This window comes from Trachypithecus francoisi, unplaced genomic scaffold, assembly GCF_009764315.1.
Source record: "Trachypithecus francoisi isolate TF-2019V2 unplaced genomic scaffold, Tfra_2.0 Contig01440, whole genome shotgun sequence".
Lineage (NCBI taxonomy): Eukaryota > Metazoa > Chordata > Mammalia > Primates > Cercopithecidae > Trachypithecus > Trachypithecus francoisi.
The window spans coordinates 5129884-5152782 of NW_022681431.1; the positions used below are offsets into that span (position 1 = coordinate 5129884).

At 41.9% G+C, this 22899-nt stretch overlaps 1 protein-coding gene across 5 annotated transcripts in view; it reads right to left on the bottom strand.

The window, feature by feature from the left end:
• Window positions 1–22899, bottom strand: part of MTUS1 (microtubule associated scaffold protein 1) — a 159872-nt gene that overhangs the window by 97992 nt on the left and 38981 nt on the right. For 4 of the 5 annotated variants that reach the window (XM_033226238.1, XM_033226266.1, XM_033226230.1 and 1 more), the window contains exons 2-3: window positions 14727–16971; window positions 4168–4363 (exon numbers count right to left, since the gene is read on the bottom strand). In XM_033226238.1, the coding sequence (XP_033082129.1) occupies window positions 4168–4363; window positions 14727–16817 (2287 nt within the window). In that variant the 5' untranslated portion in view covers window positions 16818–16971. Of the gene's footprint in view, window positions 1–4167; window positions 4364–14726; window positions 16972–21457; window positions 21483–22899 lie in introns of those variants that run through there. The other variant, XM_033226244.1, reaches the window with a different exon arrangement.

Consider the following 22899-nt stretch of genomic DNA (forward strand, 5'->3'; position numbering starts at 1 on the left):
TGCTTGAACCAGGGAAGGGGAGGTTATGGTAAATCACGATTGCACCATTTGCATTCCAGCCTAGGCACCAAGACTGAAACTCCATCTCAAAAATAAACAAATAAATAAATAAAACAAAACTCATGGTCATACTAATAGTATTGAGATTAATAATGTGACAGTTAATAGCATCACTGGCTGGTCTGAATCCCACCTCTGCCACTTTCCAGCTGTTTAACATTAGACAAATTATGTAACTTTTCTGTGGAAGATTCCTTGTCTATAGAACAGGGATATAAGCCTCACAAAGTTATTGTCAGGATTAAATGAATTTATAGATGAAATTACTAAAACTGAGCCTGGAACTTGACATATACTTAACAGTGTGAGCTGCTATCATTCACATTATAATAATTACTATTAGAAATAATTTTCATCACTATCTCATCTTATTTCAGTACATTTCCAAAGAAGCAAAGGTACTTTAGATTTGGTTTGTTATAATCTCTTATAATCTGATCTCATATAAATTTCTGCATTTTGACAGGTAAAATGGAACAGCTCTTTGGGAGGCCAAGGTGGGTGGATCACCTGACGTCAGAAGTTCAAGACCAGCCTGGCCAACATGGTGAAACCCCATCTCCACTAAAAATACAAAAACTTAGCCTGGGCATGGTAGTGGGTGCCTGTAAATCGCAGCTACTCGGGAGGCTGAGGCAGGAGAATCGCTTGAAGCTGGGAGGCGGAGGTTGCAGTGAGCCGAGATTGCACCATTGCATTCCAACCTGATCAACAGAGCAAGACTCCGTCTCGGCGGGGGGAGAAAAAAAAAGGAAAAAGGAACAGCTCCATTGGGTTTAATTACAATTCCTTCTCACATTCATTTTAAAGCTTCAAGAAAATGGCTGTTTCAACACTGGGTCTGGTTTTCTACTTAAGTGTTCTGAAAGGATTTATTGAAAACCCCAAATTGGCTGGAACACTCCTGCTGCTTACCTTTCAGCAGAGTAACTGTGAGTCAGTATGGTGGATATCCATTTGGTTTCAATTTGCTAATATACACAAACACTTCATTGTACAATCAATGGCAACAGGATCACAGTGATCTAAAAGTACATTGTTTCTGCTCCTTGATTTTTCTGTTCTACTTCTAACTGTGTGGTGATTAAGTTTTTTGTCCCCCTCAAGAAACATCTCTCAATTTATCGAGAGCATCCCAAAAAATTAGCTGCTAGTAAGTTTTCTGTAAAACATAATACAGTAGAATCAAATTAGTCTTCTTAGCTCGGGCTGCCATAAGAGTAATAATACCAGATGGGGTGTCTTGAACAACAGAAATTTGTTTTCTCACTGTTCTGCAGGCTGGAATGCCCAAGATAGAGGTGCCAGCTGATCTGCTTCCCAGCAAGGGCCCTCTTCCTGGCATCCAGATGGCCACATTCTCATTGTACCTTACATAGTGAGGACAGTTCCAGTGTCTCTTCCTCTTTTTTTTTTTGAAAGAGCTTCACTCTCGTTGCCCAGGATGGAGTGCAATGGTGTGATCTCGGCTCACTACAACTCCCCCTTCCTAGGTTCAAGTGATTCTCCTGCCTCAGCCTCCTGAATAGCTGGGATTACAGGCACCTGCCACCACCCTCGGCTAATTGTTTTTTGTATTTTTAGTATAGATGGGGTTTTGCCATGTTGGCCAGCCTGGTCTCAAACTCTTGACCTCAGGTGATCCACCCGCCTTGGCCTCCCAAAGTGCTGGGATTACAGGTGTGAGCCGACATGCCTAGTGCGTCTCTTCCTCTTTTTCTAAGGGCACCACCTCTTCTGAATTAGGATCCCACTCTTAGGACCCCGTTTAACCTTTATCACCTCCTCACCAGCCCTGTCTCCAAACACAATCACATTATGGGTTGGGGTTTCAACCTATTAATGTAGAGTGACCCAAGTATTCAGACCATAAAAGTCTTCTAACCAGTCAAATATAAAAGTCAAATTCAAATCCAGAATGTTTCTGGTTACATTACTTTTTTCCATTCAGATACAGAAAACCACTCAGTATAAAAGGTAATTTAGTTTTTAACTGAGACTGAAAAATCTGGATGCATACCTCAGTTATCAAGTTCATTGACACAGGATGATAAAAGCTCAACAACATGCCCTGTCTTTTCGCTAAGACTAAACAGATCCACTTTTCTCTAAGACACATTATGCAACACAGGGTGAAAGGACTTAACAACCGCTTCCCCGCTGGGTGGGACTGATTGCCTACATAAAAGGATTCTATCTTTTTCAATGTATCCTGGGTATTGGCCTCGTTTCTTAAAAGTATGTGCACGTAGGTTTTCTGGAATTCAAGCACCACGAAATTCAGAGAATCATACCAGTAACAGCAGTTACTCAGAAAAGGAGGCGAGCTCCAAATTGTCCCTAGAAAGGCAAGGACTGGAAAAGCTGACAGGGTCTTAGATTCTCAGACACTTACACTTTCCAGATGTGAAGCTGAAGCCTAGGGAGAGTAAAAGACTTGCTCAGGTAGTGTATCCGGGCCAGAGTGGAACTAAAACACAGGACTCCTAACGGCAGGCCAGAGGCCAGGGACCACACTCCAATGCCACCAAGCTACAGGTGTTCCTCACAGAGGAGGAAGGGAGCTCCACAGTCTCTGCAAACACCATGAGCCTTACTGGACAACTACAGTAAGGACCAGAGCTTTTTCTTCCCCACCAAGGGACAGGGTTTTGCTCTGCTGCCCACGCTGGAGTACAGTGACATGATCATAGCTCACTGCAGCTTTCAACTTCTGGGCTCAAGTGATCTTCCTGCCTCAGCCTCTGGAATAGCTGGAACTACAGGTGCACACCATCATACCCAGCTAAAATATATTTGTTTATTTTTCATAGAGACAGGGTCTTGCTTTCTTGCCCAGGCTGGTCTTCAACTCCTGGCCTCAAGTGGTCCTCCCACCTCGGCCTCCCAAAGCACTAGGATTTCAGGCATAAACCACCGCACCCAGCCAGGACCAGAGCTTTCATCTCACACATGCCTTGACTCCCTAAGTGTGGCAATATCCCAAATAAGAATCACTGTTTCTCCCAGTGGCTTCTGGCTTTTCTCCCAAATGACGAACACTCCAAACGAATGAATTCCTCTTTCCAGCTAGTTCCTCTGGGGATGGAGATGGACATGTGCTGCCAATCCCTCTTCTTCCACTCACACCTCTCTGGTCATGTCTCCTTGACACCAGGCCTGAATCTAAATAAACAGCCCGTAAAACATTTCTGTGCATTATAGGCTTTGACGTTGGAGGCGTCACGATAGGGTTGAAAAATGAAACCCACAAACACTAAATGGGAGAGAGATACAGAGATCTTCTGGGATTTGCTAGCTTTCAATGGTTTCCGTAAAACATTCTCACATGGGTGGGCACATAACTATTTTTATAAGGGAACCTACTTCTAAATTGGTGTGACATGACTTTCATTTGTTCGGGGTTGTACCTGCAGAAATAAGGTGTGTTCTTTGCAAAATGTTCTCAGTCATCTGGAATGGCTAGCAGGCTTTTCATCCCGGTGACACAGGGCTGACTTTTCCATTTCTTTTTAACACAAATCTGTACATCTACCAAATGTAGTTATGATACTTAATAGCTACTCTTGAGGCGCTCAAATTTCATTGGCCTTACATGACTTTAAAATTACAAATTATAAGATACAAGCCAACATAAATAAAATTTCAGATTAGAAAAATTTTAACTTTTTAGTCGCCCTCATATCCCCCTAAATCTATAATACATCTTTCAGTAAAATATTTTAAAAATTAATCTCTTCACATGTATTGAGGGCATACTATGGACCTACAGTACAACATTTTGGTATTGTTAAGCACTTAACCATTTGAAAAAAATGAATGAAATGATTCAAATTGACAACAGCCACCCAATTGTATATTTATGTACACATCCTTCTGAATAGCTTGTAAGATGGTTTATACCCCTATACCTCTCTCCTCAACTAGCCTTTGCCTTGCTCAAAGATAAGGGATGTGCTATCATCTTGTTTTTCTACCTTCTCTGCTCAGGATGCTGGTCCACAAAAGGCTAAACGCTTTAGTGACAGAATGCGTTAAACCTATAATCATGACCGTCAAATTTTACATTCAAATAACTCATAAACTATTGAACTATTTTATTCTTACCAGAACTGGACACACGTCTGATCCTCTGAGGAGAGACGGCTCGATCAGCACTGAGATTTCTACTGTCACTGTTCCGCCTCAAACAGGAAACAGGGGGCCCCACTTTGGCTTTTGGAGCAGCTATTTGCCTCAAACCACAGGAGTCAGGCTTGGATATATTCCTGCCTGAGGTGGTTGTCGTTTTTGAAGCAGAGCCCTGTGAAAATAACAGTTAAGACTGTAAACCGAAAATAAAATTCTAAGCCCCCAGTTGATTGAATGGACCCCTCCTCTAGGCCAAGGGGATTCCAAAGAAACCTAAAACACAAGTTCAGGCCATGGTGGGAAAGAGGTCAGACACGCCTCATTACACTCTCCTCCCTTTAGAATTCAGGCACAACTGACCAGCATTACCATTAAAACAGAGACCTTAAGTTAGACAAAACAGACTCTTTATAGCAAAAAGACACCAAATTCCAGCCTGACTCTAGTATAGCATCACATGACAGATAGCAACAAGCCCTGAAGGAAACTGAAATATTTTACCCCAAAATATTTTTAACACATTCTGAAAAGGCCCTGCAAAGCTGTCTCTTGTGGGGGCAAATTTACATTCCGTAGATAATCATCTTCCTTTCCCCGATCTTTGTCTGGTCCCAAAGAAATTAACTGAGAGTCTAGCATCTTTTAAAAGTGTAAATAGGTAATATGCGCCATCTATGGCCTCTAAAGGCAGCCACCTGAGGTTTCATCTACATAATAAGAACCTTGGTCTCCACACACCCTTATCTTTTTTTTTTTTTTTGAGACGGAGTCTCACTCTGTCACCCAGGCTGGAGTGCTGTGGCCAGATCTCAGCTCACTGCAAGCTCTGCCTCCCGGGTTCACGCCATTCTCCTGTCTCAGCCTCCCGGGTAGCTGGGACTACAGGCGCCGCCACGTCGCCCGGCTAGTTTTTTGTAGTTTTTAGTAGAGACGGGGTTTCACCGTGTTAGCCAGGATGGTCTCGATCTCCTGACCTCGTGATCCACCCGTCTCGGCCTCCCAAAGTGCTGGGATTACAGGCTTGAGCCACCGCGCCCGGCCACACACACGCTTATCTTAACCGAGACCCTGCTTTCTATTGATTCCAGGTCTTTAGATAATAACTTTTTCTGTTTTTTTTTGGAGGCGGAGTCTCACTCTATGGCCCAGGCTGGAGTGCCGTGGCATGATCCCGGCTCACTGCAACCTCCGTCTCCCGGGTTCAAGTGATTCTACTGCCTCAGCCTCCTGAGTAGCTGGGATTACAGGCACATACCACCATCAATCTTTTTACTTTTAGTAGAGACGGCTAATTTTTGTATTTTTGTAGCTATTTTTTTTTTTTGATATTTTCTTTTTAGTAGACATGGGGTTTCACCATGTTTTCTTTGTGTGTGTATGTGTGTTTTTTGTATTTTTAGTAGAGACGGGGTTTCACCGTGTTGGTCAGGCTGGTCTCAAACCCCAGAGTTCGTGATCTGCCTGCCTCGGCCTCCCAAAGTGCTGGGATTACAGGTGTGAGCCAACAACTTAACTCTTTCTACCAATTGCCAGTCAGTAAATCTCTGAATCCATGTATGATCTGTAAGTCCCTACAAGATGTCTCATCTTTCCAGACCAAACTAATCTATATCTCAAATGTATGGACTGATGTCTTTTGTCTCCCTAAAATGGATAAAATCAAGCTGTAACCCAACCACCTAAGCATATGTTCTCATGACCTCTTGAGGATGTGTCATCAGCCATGGTCCTCACATTTGACTCAGAATAAATCTCTTCACATATTTTAGAGTTTGGCTTTTTTCATTAATAAAATTTTAATCCAGATCATACCTTCCCCATATCACTTCCCTGTGGTATTAGCTATGTGAAGGGAACAATTTCTAAGTGGACGTGTACAGTTCTCCATTGGTATCAAAAATGATTGGTTCCAGGACCCTGGCAGATATGAAAATCCATGGACACTCAAATAAATCTCTTATATGAAATAGTGTAGGGTTTGCATATAACCTACGCACATCCTCCCATATACTGTAAATCATCTCTACATTACTTACAACATCTACATATTACTTGTTTCAGGTGGATTCAATATAGTATTCAGCATGTAGGAAGTTCAAGTTTTGCTTTTTGAAACATTGCAAATTTTTTTTCTGAGTATTTTCAATCCAAGGTTGGCTCAATCCACAGATGTGGAACCCACAAATACAGAGGGATGACTGTATTCAATTTTCATTTTTACTATGAAGTCATTAAAACTCTTCATGGCTTACTCTTTAATTCACCATATTCTGCCTTTCTACCCATTAGTGAGAGTGTACTCAAGATCTCCAGTATCACAAGTAAATTCAAGCTAGTTTTCAATCCTTTCCCTGGGGGCTCTCTCTACAGCATCCAACGCTAACAACTCCATTCTCTGGTTTCCTGACAAAGCTCTTTCCTGGTTTTCCTTCTACCTGTCTGGGCATTCCTTTTCTGGGTCCTATTCTTCTTTACTTTTGGAGGCTAGTGATAGAATTTGGATCTGTGTCCCCACCCAAATCTTGTATGGAACTGCAATCCTCAGTGTTGGAGGAGGGGCCTGGTGGGAGGTGACTGGATCATGGAAGCAGACTTCCCCCTTGCTGTTCTCCTAATAGTGAGTTCTTACAAGATCTGGTTGTTTAAAACCTTCCCCCTCATTCTCTTCCTCCTTCTCCAGTCATGCAAGACATGTCTGCTTCCCCTTTGCCTTTGGGCCTGGACTGCAAGTTTCCTGAGGCTTCTGTAGCCTTGCTTCCTGTACAGCCTGTGGAACTGTCAGTCAATTAAACCTCTTTTCTTTATAAATTACCCAGTCTCAGGTAGTTCTTTATATACCAATGTGAGAACAGACTATTACAGCTAGTCTTCATGAAGACTTAGCCTTGGCCCTGTTCTCTTTCCTTGCCATGCACTCTTCCTACATGATCCTGGCTGCTGTTTCAATTGCCACGCGTACACTGGTGCATCCAAATCCACATGTCCAATCAGTACTCTCTCCTGAGTTTCCCATATACCTAACTTCCTTCTACACCTCCCAACTCAGCATCCTTCAAGTACCTCTATGAATTAGTCTATTTTCACATTGCTGAAAAAGTCACATCTGAGACTGTGTAATTTATAAAGAAAAAGAGGTTTAATGGACTCATAGTTCCACGTGGCTGGGAAGGCTTCACAATCATGGTGGAAGGTGAAAGGTTCATCTTACAGGGCAGCAGACAAGAGAGAATGACAGCCAAGCAAAAGGGGTTTCCCTTATAACTAGTGAACTAGTGTTTCACTAGTTCCAGCTAGTGACAACATGTGATGTCCCCTGTAAGCCTTATAAAACCATTAGATCTCATGAGACTTATTCACTACCACAAGAATAGTATGGGGGGAACTGCCCCCATGATTCAATTATCTCCCACCAGGTCCCTCCCACAATATGTGGGAATTATGGGAGCTACAATTCAAGATGAGATTTGGGTGGGGACAAAGCCAAACCGTATCACTTTACTTAACTTACTAACCTATAGCCCTTATAAAATACTATTCTAAATTCTAAGTATATGTATCAACTCAACCCTCATAAGAATCCTGTGAAGTTGGTAGGTCTATTGTACCCCATTTTACAGAACAAGAACGTGAAGCATTTTCTAAAATTAAACTTACTTTCCTATCTATCTCTAAACTTACCTCTTCCCGTGTTCACCACAACATACCCAGGCACCCAGCTTCAACAATTGAAAGCTATTTCTCTTTTCCATCTGCTGTCATTTCTCACCAAGATTACTGAAACCATGTCATCAGGATCTTTCTGGTCTCTCCAGTTTTCAATTCATCTTCTATCTGCCTGCTAGGGCAATCTCTCTCAGACTGAAATAGGGTTAGACATCTTCCGACTGTCTCTCAGATAACATCTCTTCTGCACAAGGCCCAGCAATCCTTTTGCATATGGAAGTCCCTGCCATCCTCTTCACCTTATTCTCTACTGCTCAGCGTTCTATACTCCCAGCTCCCTTCACACCTACTACCTAGAGTCCCCTAAATGAGAAAATCTTCTCACATTTCTTCATCTTTGTACGTGGTATTCCTCTACCCAGAATACTTGCCCTTCAAGTTCCAGCTAGTGACAACATGTGATGTCCCCTGTAAGCCTTCTTTGACAACTATGCCCATCTCCACACTTTGTTCCCCCTCCTGCAGCACAGCAGTCTACTCACACTCCCAACTTAGCAATCAACACACCCTTGCTGGTTTACTTTCTCATATTGATAGAGGCAGGAGGCTGAGAAATTCTAGGCAGACAGGGGCAGCTCCCCAGCAAAACCCCACCTTCAAGACAAAACCCCTGAAACCTGCGGCTCAAAGTGATAACTTCTATCCCTGTTTGCCTACTCTCTCCTAATTAGTTCTTTCCAAATAATGTCTTTTTACTAATCGAATGTTGCCTTTTCCAAAACTACCTATGGCCTGCCCTGCCCCCACATCCCATTCCCGTAAAGACCCCAGACTCACTCGGTAGGCGACACAAGCAGCTTCACTGATGTATTAGTCCATTTTCATGCTGCTGATCAAGACATACATGAGACCAGGCAACTAACAAAAGAAAGAGGTTTAATTGGACTTAGAGTTCCACGTAGCTGGGGAAGCCTCACAACCATGGCGGAAGGCAAGGAGGAGCAAGACACGTCTTACACGGACGGCAGCAAAGAGAGCTCGTGCAAGACAACTCCCCCTTATAATAACCATCAGATCTCCTGAGACTTAATCACTATTATGAAAACAGCATGGCAAAGACCCGCCCCCCATGATTCAGCTCCCTTCCACTGGGTCCTTCCCACAACATGTGAGAATTCAAGATGAGATTTGGGTGGGGTCACAACCAAACCATATCAACTGGAGACTTCAGAGGACAGCTGAGTCTACCGTCATATCATCCTGAACATACCCAATCTCGTCTGATCTTGGAAGCTAAGCAGGGTCAGGCCTGGTTAGTACTTAAGATGGCAGACCGACAGCTGAACTTTAGAGGAGAGATGGCTTAACTTTGGAGAAAAGCTGACTGGAGATGGCCAGACTTCAGAGAAGATTATCTGCCCGTCCTGTCCCCTCTTCAGCTTCCCTCTCTGCTGAGAGGCACTTCCATCGCTAAATAAAATTATCCACCTCCACCATCCTTCAAGGGTCCATGTGACCCAATTCTTTTAGGACAGTGGACGAGAGCTTGGGACCCACCAAGTTTGGGTACCCAAAAAAGGTTGTCACAATGACCCTTTGCCCTCACTGCTGGAGGGCAGCTGTCCCACACAATGAGGCCAAGGGCCCACTGAGCTGATGACACACCGCTGTCCATGGATGGTGCAGCCAACAGAGCACTGTAACATGCCCTCTGGGGGTCACAGACACCACCACCTGGGCACCACCGTGGGGCCTACACAGAGCCTGCTCCTGCCGGTGCTCAAAATGGCTGGCTGGATCCTGTACTCACTTGCCCAAACACTCCTGCCCTCAAGAGGTTGAGCATGGCGGGCTGAATAAATGGGGCGCCCCCATTGCAAGTTTTACAAAGGGGTTGAGAAAAACTCCTGCATCAGTATTACCCACTGCACTAGGCACTACATTTAGACAGGGTCTCTTTTTTCCCTATACCCTAACAATCATCACCATATACATAATACACAGTAGGCACCCAATAAATGTTTCTATTCTACATAGAGGAAATGGGAGCCTGAGCCTTACAGTGTGAATTCCAACACCAAACTATAACTTGCATTCTCCCTTTCCATTAATGTAAAGCAACAATAAAATTCTAAGCCCCCCAACCATCTGAAAAGACCACTTCTTTTGGCCAAGGGCATTCCAAGGTTAACCTGAAAAACTAGGTCAGGATATGAAAGGAAGGGGGAGTCAGACATAATTATAACTCTCCTCCCAGTTTGGAATTCAGGCACAGCTGACCAGCATTAACATCAACACAGACCTTAAGACTGACAGAACAGACTCTTTTAAGTCTGATAAGAAACATTTACTATCAACTCCCCCTGAAGCAGGCTACCTGAAGGTTTCATCTGCATGATAAAACCTTATCTCCACAGCTCCTCACCTTAACCCAGACATTCCTTTTTGTTGATTCCATGTCTTTAACTATTTGAACCAACTGCCAATTAGAAAATCTTTAGGCTGGGGGCAGTGGCTCAAACCTGTAATCCCAGCACTTTGAGAGGCCAAGGTGGGCAGATCACATGAGGCCACAAGTTCAAGACCAGCCTGGCCAACATGACAAAATCCCGTCTCTACTAAAAATACAAAAAAATTAGCTGGGTGTGGTGGTCCTCACCTGTAAACCCAGCTACTCAAAAGGCTGAGGCAAGAGAATCACTTGAACCCGGGAGGCAGAGACTGCAGTGAGCGGAGACATCACACCACTGCACTCCAGCCTGGGCAACAGAGAATCTGTCTCAAAAAAAAAAAAAAAGAAAAAGAAAGAAAATATTTAAATCTGCCTGTGACCTGGAAGCTGCCTCCACTTCCAGTTGTCTCTCCTTTCTAGACAGAACCACTGTATACCTTACATGTACTGATTGATGTCTCATGTCTCCCTAAAACATGTAAAACCCAGCTGTACCTGGATCACCTTAGGCACATCTCAGGATCTCCTAAGGGCTTCTGTCATGGGCCATTGGCCACTCATATTTGGCTCAGAATAAATCTCTTCAAATATATTACAGAGTTTGACACTTTTTTTGACACAAAGAACAAATGAGCCCAACAGAGACTTAGTAACCTGCCTGAGGTCACTTTGCTCAGTAAATGGTGGAGCTACAATTTGAAACTACTTCAAAATTTGTGCTTGTAAAGCAGCATATTCCCCACCATCACGTTTCTTTCTTTAATAAAGCACAAGCGTTAATTTCCAATAGAGATACATAAAGCCCAACGCTGATGGCAGAATTCATACATTAGGTGAATTCAACAATAACTTAGCAGGCCAGTCACCCATGAGAACAGCTGGAGGTCATGTTTTGGCACTGGAGAACAATACAGAATTGGCCAAGAAAAGCAAGCGACTGTACACAAACTAACAAAGATCTTCTGTCTCTGGCTAGGTTCAGTTAAAGCTGGCTAAATTCATCTCCCAGAGAAAAATCTTCTTTTAAAAAGTAACCCAAACGTTAATCTCCCAGAGAAAACCTTCTTTTAAAAAGTAATGCAAACGTCTCATCAATTTACAAAAGCGAATCTTCAGCAAATCACTTATTTTGCCTTTCAGAGCCAACATTCCAAAAATTTTGAAACCCTACAGTGTATGGAGTAGAAAAGGCCAGGATTCAAGTGAGGGCTCTGCATGTGAAGCCCAATTTTACTACTCACCAGCTGTGTGAGTTTTAAGTTGCCTGGCTGAAGTATTAAAATGTCGATAACAATTGCCCTGTTGTTACTGGGAAGAGTAAATAACAATGCATGTAAAGCACCTGAGCATTATAGGCCTATTAAACGACCTAATACACCTAAGGCACCTGAGCAAAGTGCCCGACCCAGAGCAAGGACTGAATAAACATCAATTCCTTTCCTTTTAGGTAAGTCTCCACTCCCTTTATCTCACACACTATCATGAATACACAACCTCTGTTGTGAGAAGCTACATCTAGCCCCCTGTTTCAAATAAAAATCAAGCTCCTTCTTCCAAATAAAAACTTTTCTAACGATTCAGATAAACCCTGACCACCAAAGAGCTGTGAAGCTGCAGGCAGCCTAGGGATTCAGTAAATTGAAGGCCGAAGGTAGGCCAACAGAACAACAGTAAAAATTAACATCCGGCTGGGTGTGGTGGCTCACGCCTGTAATCCCAGCACTTTGGGAGGCCGATGCGGGCGGATCACTTGAGGTCAGGAGTTTGAGACCAGCCTGGCCAACATGGTGAAACCCCATCTCTAATAAAAATACAAAAAATTAGCCAGGCGTATGCGCCTGTAGTCCCAGCTACTCGGGAGGCTGAGGTGAGAGAATTCCTTGAACCCAGGAGGCACAGGTTGCAGTGAGCCGAGATTGCATCACCGCACTCCAGCCTGGGTGACAGAGCAAGACTCCATCTCAAAGAAAAAGAAAATTAACATCCCTCCAAGATGGTCTCCTCATCAATCCAGGGCAACAAGAGCCTCTGAGTGCTGCCGAAGTGACCAACAGACGTTCACTTTTCAGGAAAACACTCAGCGAATTCATTCAGCTCTCTACAGTAAGTGCAAAGCCCAGTGGCCTATGAGGGTCTCCCAGACACTTTCCCATCCTCCTTCCCAGACTCATGGAAATGTGAAAGAGATAAACTAGCAAAATCAGAGAGCACCGTGCTTCAGACATGATCATGAAATAAGAGTAGGCCGGGCGCGGTGACTCACGACTGTGGTCCCAGCACTTTGGGAGGCTGAGGCAGGCAGATCATGAGGTCAAGGGATCGAGACCAACCTGGACAACATGGTGAAACCTCGTCTCTATTAAAAATACAAAAATTAGCTGAATATGGTGGTGCACGCCTCTAGTCCCAGCTACTTCGGAGGCCGAGGCAGGAGAATTGCTTGAACCCGGGAGGCGGAGGTTGCAGTGAGCCAAGATTGTGCCACTGCACTCCAGCCTGGGGACAGAGCAAGAACAAGACTCCGTCTTTAAGAAGAAAAAAAAAGAAAAAAGAGTAAGTCCTTTATGCCAGTTGTCAAGCAAAAGTGACAGCACTGCGAATATGGGACAATCTTTCAGGACTTAGAAAGTATTTCATATCTAGTTATGAATCCTAACTGCCAGATTCCTAAGGCAAAAAGTGCTGCTTCTCCAAGATATACTAGGATCCATTTCAACCTGATGATTCTACCACCTTACTTCAATACCACATCGGGAGCCTGAAGAACAGGCTTTCAAGCTGCAGAGGGGCAATATAACCCTAAGACTAAATACACAAATCAGGAAAACTTTTAGTTTCAATATTACACAATTACACAACCAATTTAAACTCAATATGTCATTTAAAAAATGTCATTTAAATGTCATTTTAAAATGTCATTAAAAAAACAAAAAAATCTTTATGAGTTTTTGGTAGCTGGGGACTGACACACCAAAAAAAGTCTCCCATAAATCAAGAGAATGAATAAACATTGTGTTTCTATGTATATCTATAAACGCCAAACTAAGAAAGTTGATTAGAATTAAGAGCATGTTGTAATTTAATTTTGCAAAAAAATTAAAATTATAAATGAGTTTTCTAAGTTTGACTTCAAGATAACTTAAAAACTAAATCTGAGTTTTGAAACTATGGATGAACTTGTTAGTTTAGAAATCACTGTGGTGCATCCTTCTTCCAAACAGAGAAGACTGATTGTTAAAGCCCAAACATGTCTAAACTGATGTTTGAGAGAATCAAGAATATCGTCAGTCTTTCCTAACCTTGTCTTCTAAAGGAACCTGACAATTCCCTCCTGTGTGGCCCCTGCGCACCCTGAAGACACACACTTAAGTCAGCCCATCCCCACTTGCTATTCCATGTGCTTCATTCCTCTTGCCACGAGCCCTCCAAGGGACAGGCTGTCTGCGTCACACCTGCCTTTCTCCCCTGGCACCCACCTCCCTTCCTGACCCAGAGGACAGGCAGCCAAGGACAGCCTGTCTGGGGCTGAAAATACACCTAAGTCCTCACTGCCAAAAATAGGGCCGAGGACACATAACCAATGGCCAACAGTGGCCTGTCAAATGTTTTTAAAACTCAGAAAACCAATTTCTTCACACTACTCTCAAAAATAGATGCATGTTTAAAGGAAAATCACCTTTACACTGCATGTGAATTCTTTAAATAGAAGTCTCTAGGTGCTCCCCAAATATTTCAGACAGGTGCTATGGAAAACATACTGGTTTTTCACTATACATGAGTAAAAGACATTTTATTTTATGTACCAGGAATTAATACATTAAGACTACAAGAGGCTTCACACATCCACTAGGTCCAATCCCTTCATCTTTGGGTCTCAAAAAATTACTTGCCCAAAATCATTATTAGCTGGTCAGAGGAAAAATCAAGAACACTCTTGCTCATACAAGAGGGCTCTACTTCCCGGAGCTGCCTCCTCCACAGCAGTCCAGGAGTTATTTTTATGTTGACATGTTTACCAGCACTCCCAAGCCCTTTCTTAAATATTGTCCCATACATTTTGAAGTTGACAACCCAACTTTTTCAGAAAAATAAAATATAACCTGATTGTATCAGGCATTTAAACTACTAATTATACTAAAATATTAAAGTAGCTTCATTTTTTCAGCATATTATTAAAAAGAACAGTGATACCTGATACAAAATACCGACATTGAGGATTTTTTTTCCCATATGCAGGTTTGTTATATTGAAACCTATTATCACCCTAATACATACTGACGAGATATTGAATTAACAACTCAATGTACATCTGCCCACCTAGTTCTGCAATATTATTGACTAACAGATAACTAATTGCTAACACATCTCGGTTTTCTCCACAGTTCTCTGAAGCTTGCAAAAAAATGTATATATTACTTACCAAAAACAGAGAACCATATTCAAAAGTCTCATTCATAATCTCTTGTTTCAGCTCTTGTTTTTCCATACATGTCCCATTTTCTTTTTCACCCTTCTTTTCAGGGCTATTCCTATCAATGTTGGGAACGTATGTCATTTCCAAACATTCTGCACTTTCCATTTTAACAGGGAGTATGCCTTTGATCTTCTGAAACAACGCAGGAACGGACCCGGTCTCGCATGCTGAGTTAGAAGAACTGGCTTTGTCAACATCTTCCTGATTCGATTTCATAGCAGATGTTGTTCTTGGAACCCTGTGAGAAGCATTTTTAGCATGAGTTGTAACATGCACAGCCTGGCTAGTAATGAGTTTATTAAACTGCTGCTTATGCGTCTTGTTAATTAGAATTTCTGCTTTTTTGCCTGCATTCAAGTCAGCTCTTGGTGTTCTGCTCAACACTGTTGGCTGTCTTGAGGAAACCACTGATGAGGGGGATGAGGCACTGGTCAGCTGAGGTCTGGGTGTGACCTTAGATAGAGCAGCATCTTTGGACTGCAACACTGGTCTAGACATAACTTTTGCTTTGACATTCTTGAAGTTTGGTCTCGGGTAACTTATAATTTCAGTTTTTCTAACTTTGCAACCTATTGGGGTATTCGTTTTGGTTGCTGATTTTCCTAAACTAGGTTTACACAGGTTCACAGGTGCCTCCTTCGAGTTTGGTATGTTTTTAAGCCCTCGATTACTCTTGTCCACTTTCTTAGATTTCTCTGTTGCTTCAATCGGTGAAACAGAAAAGGTTACTTTTGTGGGTTCTAGGACTGGTGTTGACATGCATATCGTGTTGTCTGTGCTAATGACCACATCATTTGCATCCCAAGTCAGTCCAAATGACAAGCCCACCTTTTCTCCTGGCGGGCTACTTAGAATCAATTCTGAGGTACGATTTTGGGTTCCCAAATCCTTTCCTTTGGAGGCCATTTGTGTGTCTTCAGTCTCAGTGACTTTATGCTCTGGGTTCAGCACTTGGGCTTCGCTTTTATCAAAAGCTGGCACCATTAAAGGGCATTCATCATCAATAAGACAATGGGACACTGTCTCTCTCAGATTTTGGCCCATTTCCTTTTGCCTGTATGAGCTCTGTGAATGTGGTTCGCTATTGGATTCATCTTGGGATAAACAAAAGAACTCTTGTGATGCAGAACCATTGGGGACTTCCATGCCATCAGAAACTGGTGTTAGAGCTTGTGTCTCTTTTTCTCCAACTCGCCTTTGCTGTGATCCATCTGTGTACCCACTGGTGACCTTTCCTAAAGAACATGGACACCGATTTCCAATATCTGAAACAGAAACCTCACTTTGCATCACCACATCAGAAAATGCTGTGAAAGTCATGTCTTGGGCTTCTGATGGTATGGCTTGAGGGTTTTCAAAGCTTTCTCTGTCGTAAGTAGTTTCTCTTGCATGCATCTTATCAGAATGGGAAGATGTCCAAGTGGAATAGGATAAAGATTTATTTCCACTTCTCCCACTAGTTGGTGGCAGGCTTCCAGTGGTATGGAAGGACTGACTCTTTCCGATGGCATGACGTGATATAAAGGTGCAGTTAACTTTATCCACTGTCATATCAAATGTCTGGTTTAGCTCCAACGAAGCAGAGTAGCCTATACAGTTCAAATCGTCATTAGGCTTCCACACAAAAGGCAAAGATGGCTCAACACTCTGGCCCTGAACTGCTTCTAGGGAATGACAACTGTGTTGCAGATATTCGGGCTTCTTCGTACCTACAAGTGCAGGACACTGACAAATGGAATCTTTATGCATATCTAACACCTGCTTACTAATGAAATCACTAGAAGACTTTTCATGATCAAATACTTCAACACCCTGAAGGCTTAAAGAAATATTTTCACCAGTAACCACAGCAGGGTCAGTTTCATAATCAACCACCATGTCATCTGGGTTGGCAGAATTCCAATCCACACTGCTGGCTGAGGAGTTTTGTGTAGGTGGTGATTTCGGGTTGTATACATGTGTATTTCCATCTTCATCACTGGTAAAGAAGGTTTGCAATTCATCTTCTATTTTACCATCTGAATTATCATCAGTCATCCTGAATAGTAACCTTAAACCTCTGCCATTTTATGTCTTCTTCAATTCCTTTTAAATAAGAGGGTGGGAAAAATGGTCTGTCTTCTAGGTTTTTCAGCACAGTTGAAAGTTTTTTAGTCTAAGATGCTCTGAAGATTAAATGGTTTGTTGTTCCCTGGAAGAAATAAAATGTTTAACTCAAGTAACTATTAGAAAAATTAACAGGCCACCCCTTAGTTTCAATCACTAAGTGATTAGTGTCAACCACTTTATGTTCACATTTAGAACCCACAACTATTGACGTGGGTAACTGAGATATAATTATGCAATCTATCACCCCTTTTCAAGACACTTTTTACATGTGAGGGAATGGGGCAGAATGGAAGATGGGTCATTTCTCGTTAACCCTGTCCCTGACTTTATAACTGATGTGCCTCTTCCCCACTCCTAGGGACTTGTCATAGAGAGGAGGAGCTAAATCTGGCAGTAGTTTTTCCTTCTTCTTGGCTGACAGAGTGACAATTCACCCATATTTGCTTATGATGTCACTTCCCCTTCTTCTAAGGGCACCAGCTCTATTGGATCAACACTCCACCCTTATGACTGCATTTAACCTTAATCACCTCCTTAAAAGCTCTGTCCCAAAATATGTCTGTTGTCCCAGGATGATTAGTAATCATGTCCCTTTCATTTTCAGAAGGGCCCCCTATTATTTCCACGCAGAGTGATTTTTAGACCATGAAAGCCCAGCAAATGAGCTGAAGATCAATCAAGAACTCATGTTTCTCCTTTGTTTTTATTCCTATCTTAAACATATGTCATTTCCAAATTGAGGGGAAAAAAAAGCTGTCGATTCTTAAAGGTTAAAGTGGTACCCTGGTGGAAGTCCCTCGAAATGTGAGAGAGTTACCATATGTTATGAACGAAACTGTTCCCGCCCCCTCTCCAATTCATATGTGAAGCCCAACCCCCTCCTTATGTTAACCATGTTGGAGACAGAGCCTTTAAGGACGTGATTAAGGTTAAATGCAGTCATAAGGGTGGAGTGCTGATCCAATAGAGCTGGTGCCCTTAGAAGCAGGGGAAGTGACACCAGAATGCTCTCCCACCTTTGATTCATCCCCTCTCTCTACAAAATTAGGGTACACTGAGAAGAGGAGGAGAGCTCTCACCAGAAACCAAACCCTGAAAAGAACCTTAATCTTGAACTTTCCAGCCTCCAGAACCGTGAGAAAACAAGTTTTTGTTGCTTAAGCCATCCAGTGTATGATAATTTGTTATGGTGGCCAAAGAAGACTTAAGTACCACATGACTCAGCAATTCTACTCCTAAGAATCTACTAAAGAAAATGAAAACACATCAACACGGGAACTTGCACACAAATATACATGATTCTTAATAGAAGCACTATTCAGGCCAGGCGCGGTGGCTCAAGCCTGTCATCCCAGCACTTTGGGAGGCCAAGGCAGGCGGATCACCTGGGGTCAGGAGTTCGAAACCAGCCTCAATATGGAGAAACCCCGTCTCTACTAAAAACACAAAATTAGCAAGGCATGGTGGTGCATGCCTGTAATCCCAGCTACTCAGGAGGGTGAGGCAGGAGAATTGCTTGAACCTGGGAGGCGGAGCACAGCTGTGGTGAGCCAAGATTGTACGATTGCACTCCAGCCTGGAGGACAAGAGCGAAACTCCATCTCAAAAAAAAAAAAAAAAAAAAAAGCAGCACTATTGATAATACTCACAAAGTAGAAACCCACATGTCCATCAACTGAAGAGCAGAAAGCAAAACGTGTTGTTACACATTCAACAAAATATTCTTCAGCAATAGAAAGGAATGCAATACTGACACATGGTACAATGTGGATATAATATTACACTTGAAAATGTTATATCATGAAAGAAGTCAGTCATAAAGGTCTACATACTATACAACACTATTTACATGAAACGTCCAGAACAGGCAAACCTAAAGTGGCTGCTAATTGGGATGATGTTTCTTTTGCCAGTATGTTCTAAAACTATATAATGATGATGGTTACACAACGTTATATACTGAAAACTACTGAATTGTACACTTAAAAATGAAACCTTTAAAAACACCGACGAAAGCATTCCAATCTAAAACTTTTTGCTTTTTTGAGATGGAGTCTCGCTCTGCCACCCAGGCTGGAGTGCAGTGGTGCAATCTCGGCTCACTGAAACCTCTATCTCTTGGTTTCAGGCAATTCTCCTGCCTCAGCCTCCTGAGTAGCAGGGACTACAGGTGTACATCATCATGTGTGGCTGATTTTTGTATTTTTAGTAGAGACGGGGTTTCACCACGCTGGCCAGGGTGGTCTCGAACTCCTGACCTCAGGTGATGTGCCCACCTCGGCCTCCCAAAGCACTGGGATTACAGGCGTGAGCCATCATGCCCGGCCACTTTTGGGAAACAACTTAAATTTTATTAGGCTTTTGGTCAAACTGCAGTGCCTAAGAAAGGTCCAAATGTTCAAGCTAGGACTACAAACAGGTCGTTCTGAATCCTACAATGAGGGCTGCGTGATTCATATACTGATGGAAAGTGTAAATTTGTTAACTCTTTTTACTACCGCGAACAGATACACACACACTTGAACTGATTTTCCAATCCTAGTATTCAACGTCAATCTGATGTCACAGTACTGTTGTAAAGAAAAAAAAATCCATGAGGGAGTGAAAAAATGCCACTCCATGTGTTAATTCGAATTGCTGAATGAAGAGTAGGTCTCATTTTTCTACCTTGCAACGTTTTCTCTGTATTCAAACTTCAGTGGCCTGAATAAAACCAGAAAAGGAACTATGTTAAAACTGAAACGATCAGTTTTCTTCGCTAACAGGGCTCTGTGTGTTTCTGGCCAAGCATCCTGATACCAGCCTTTAATGGAATAAAGAAAGGCTGCAATGTTGATTTCAACAGCAAGTGCACACACACACACATCCAAAAGGCGATTTTGAATCCAAAAATGAGGGCTGCATGATTTATATGCTAACAGAAAGTGTAAATCTGTGAACTCTTTTTACCATATAACTCCGTGGTGAAATCACTGGTTTATTGGCAAGAGCCTCAATAAAAGCTTTTATGAAACATAAATTAACATTTTTAATCCTCCAGTATAAAATAGTTTCAAGCTAAATGTTTAAATCAAGAAATATATTTATTCATTTTTAGGCTTACATGCATGGGATATATTTTCCAAAAGCACTTAAATATGCTACACCTTTCTGCTTCCCTAACAGCTAATACTCAGTTTTAACAGATTGTGGCATAAGCAAATATATGCAAAGCGCACTGCAAACAGGCACTTAGCACAGATCGTGGGAACTGTCTTTGTAAATAATTATTAGCTGCAATTAATGCAATTTTTATTACCCAAGTTCCCTCTTCTGAAGTACATAAAAGATGATTTTTAAACTTCATATAAATTGAATAAAGGGCTCATATGTCAAACTTATTTTTTATTTATTTATTTTGAGACGGAGTCTGGCACTGTCGCCTGGGCTGGAGTGCAATGGCGCGATCCTGACTCACTGCAATGTCCACCTCCCGGGTTCAAGTGATTCTCCTGCCTCAGCCTCCCGAGTAGCTGGGATTACAGGCACCTGCCACGATGCCCAGCTAATTTTTTGTATTTTTAGTAGAGACAGGGTTTCACCGTGTTAGCCAGGATGGTCTCGAACTCCTGACCTCGTGATCCACCCGCCTCAGCCTCCCAAAGTGCTGGGATCACAGGCGTGAGCCACCATGCCCGGACCCAAAGTTATTTTATAAATACATATATAAGAGGATAAATAACTGTATCACTAGTCCTATGTTTGTTTTTACCAGTTGTCTTTTATTTTTCTTTCTTTTGAGACAAGGTCTCACTTTGTCACCCAAGCTGCAGTGCAGTGATATGACTACAGCTTACTGCAGCCTCAATCTCCTAAGCTCAAGTGATCTTCCCACCTCAGCCTTCCGAGTAGCTGTGACTACAGGTATGTGCCAGCATGCCCAGCTACTTTTTTAAAAAAACCTTTTGTAGAAAAGAGGTCCAGCTTTTCTCATTTATAAATAACACTAAACCGAAATCTTCACAATCTTTGACATCTGATCATTTGCCAAATTGCTATATTTAAAAAGGGGGCAGGATTCTCTATAATGTGCATGTTACTATATATGTATATTTTATATACGTGTAAGTTATCTTTATATATTTATATATAAAAATATATAATATCAAATATATTATATATATTATACACTGAGTTTTACTTTTAAGACTCATGTATTGTGGTCAGCGTTGCCTCCGAGGCATTTTCCCATGTCATTATAGTATAAAAACATTAATGGTTGTGAAACGCCACTAAAGGTTAAATGTTTTAGATTTACAAGCTAGTGGTTTACAAGAGTAATAGAAAAATAAAGAAGCCATTAACCCTTCAACTTTCATATAACTTTTTAGTACACTTGGGTTTATGATTTTTTTTAACTCACAGAAAGAGGTTGGGTGTGGTGGCTCACGCCTGTAATCTCAGCACTTTGGGAGGCCAAGGCAGGAGCAACATTTGAGCCCAGGAGTTCAAGACTAGCCTGGGCAACACAGTAGGACCTTACCTCTACAAATTTTTTTTTTTAATTAGTAGGGTGTGGTGGTGCACACCTGTAGTCCCAGCTGCTCAGAAGGCTGGGGAGAAAGGATCACCTGGGCCCAGTAGTACCACCACACTTCAGGCTGGGTGACAGAGACCCTATCACTATTAAAACAAAACAAAACAAAATAAAACAAATTTCAAATTGGTGAGCAAAGACACAAAAAAACCCAAAAACATGTGTTCATAAATACTTAAGGAGTGTTTTGATATAAAATAAATTTACTGACATCTCTTCTACTTTGTAGACAAGAGTAAAAAACTAGTGGTACAGAGATTTGGATATCAAAAAGGTTCTGTACTTAAGCTCATCAGTTCCAGGAAGATGGAAGATCAACCTCACCATTCACGAAAAGAAAACAGTGGCTTTTAGTCACCACCACCACCATGAAGACAAAGCCACGGACAGAAAAGGGGTGACTAGCCTTAGCTCAGGAGTTTGTCAAAAGAGTTAAAAGTTGGCCACTTTGTTTTACTGCCTATTTTACTTCTCCCCAACTTTAAGAATGGGTCCTAACCTTCCACCACTTGCTAGACATGTACATTCTTCGACTTAATCTCACCTGACTCATAAGCAAAGTCTTCATATTCCTATAGCTGCTATTTGTAAAGCCTTCAAAGTTACCATCTTAGAAATATTTTTATTAAACCAGATGCAGAAAGTTAAAAAATAAAAAGAGAGTGTGCGCTGGAGGAGAAAAAAAAAAAACAAACTTGAAACATACCATCCTCACCCAAAGGGATAATTTCTCAAGTTCTCTTTTGGTAGCACTACCTACCAGAACAAAGGTACAACACCAGAACAAAGGTACAACACCAGAACAAAGGTACAACACCAGAACAAAGGTACAACACCAGAACAAAGGTGCAACACCAGAACAAAGGTGCAACACCAGAACAAAGGTGCAACACCAGAACAAAGGTGCAACACCAGAACAAAGGTGCAACACCAGAACAAAGGTGCAACACCAGAACAAAGGTGCAACACCAGAACAAAGGTACAACACCAGAACAAAGGTATAACACTTGTATAACACTCCAGAACAAAGCAGAACGATCAGGTTTCCTCTCTAAGAGAATCATGTGGGAAAATAAGGAGATCTTTTTCAGAGAACATTTTGGACCACAGAGAACAAATTCCCCACTTACTAAGATTTGGGAATGTAACAGAGCAGCTCCTCTTAAACGGTTACCAAAATATGTATTTCCCGAAGGATTTATAAGGTTAAAAATTGGTAAACATGTGCTGAAAGAAATGGTCAAAGAACTACTAGTACAAGCCTTGAGGAAAAATTCCAATGCCTTTGGGAAAAAAAGTTTCTAAATCTACTTTCTAAATCTAATTTAAAAGTGATTGTTTATTCCCCAAAGATAAAAAATCCCATTATTTCCTCATGTGAAGAGACACACCTGAAGAAGTGAATCATTATATTACAATTATTATCATATAATA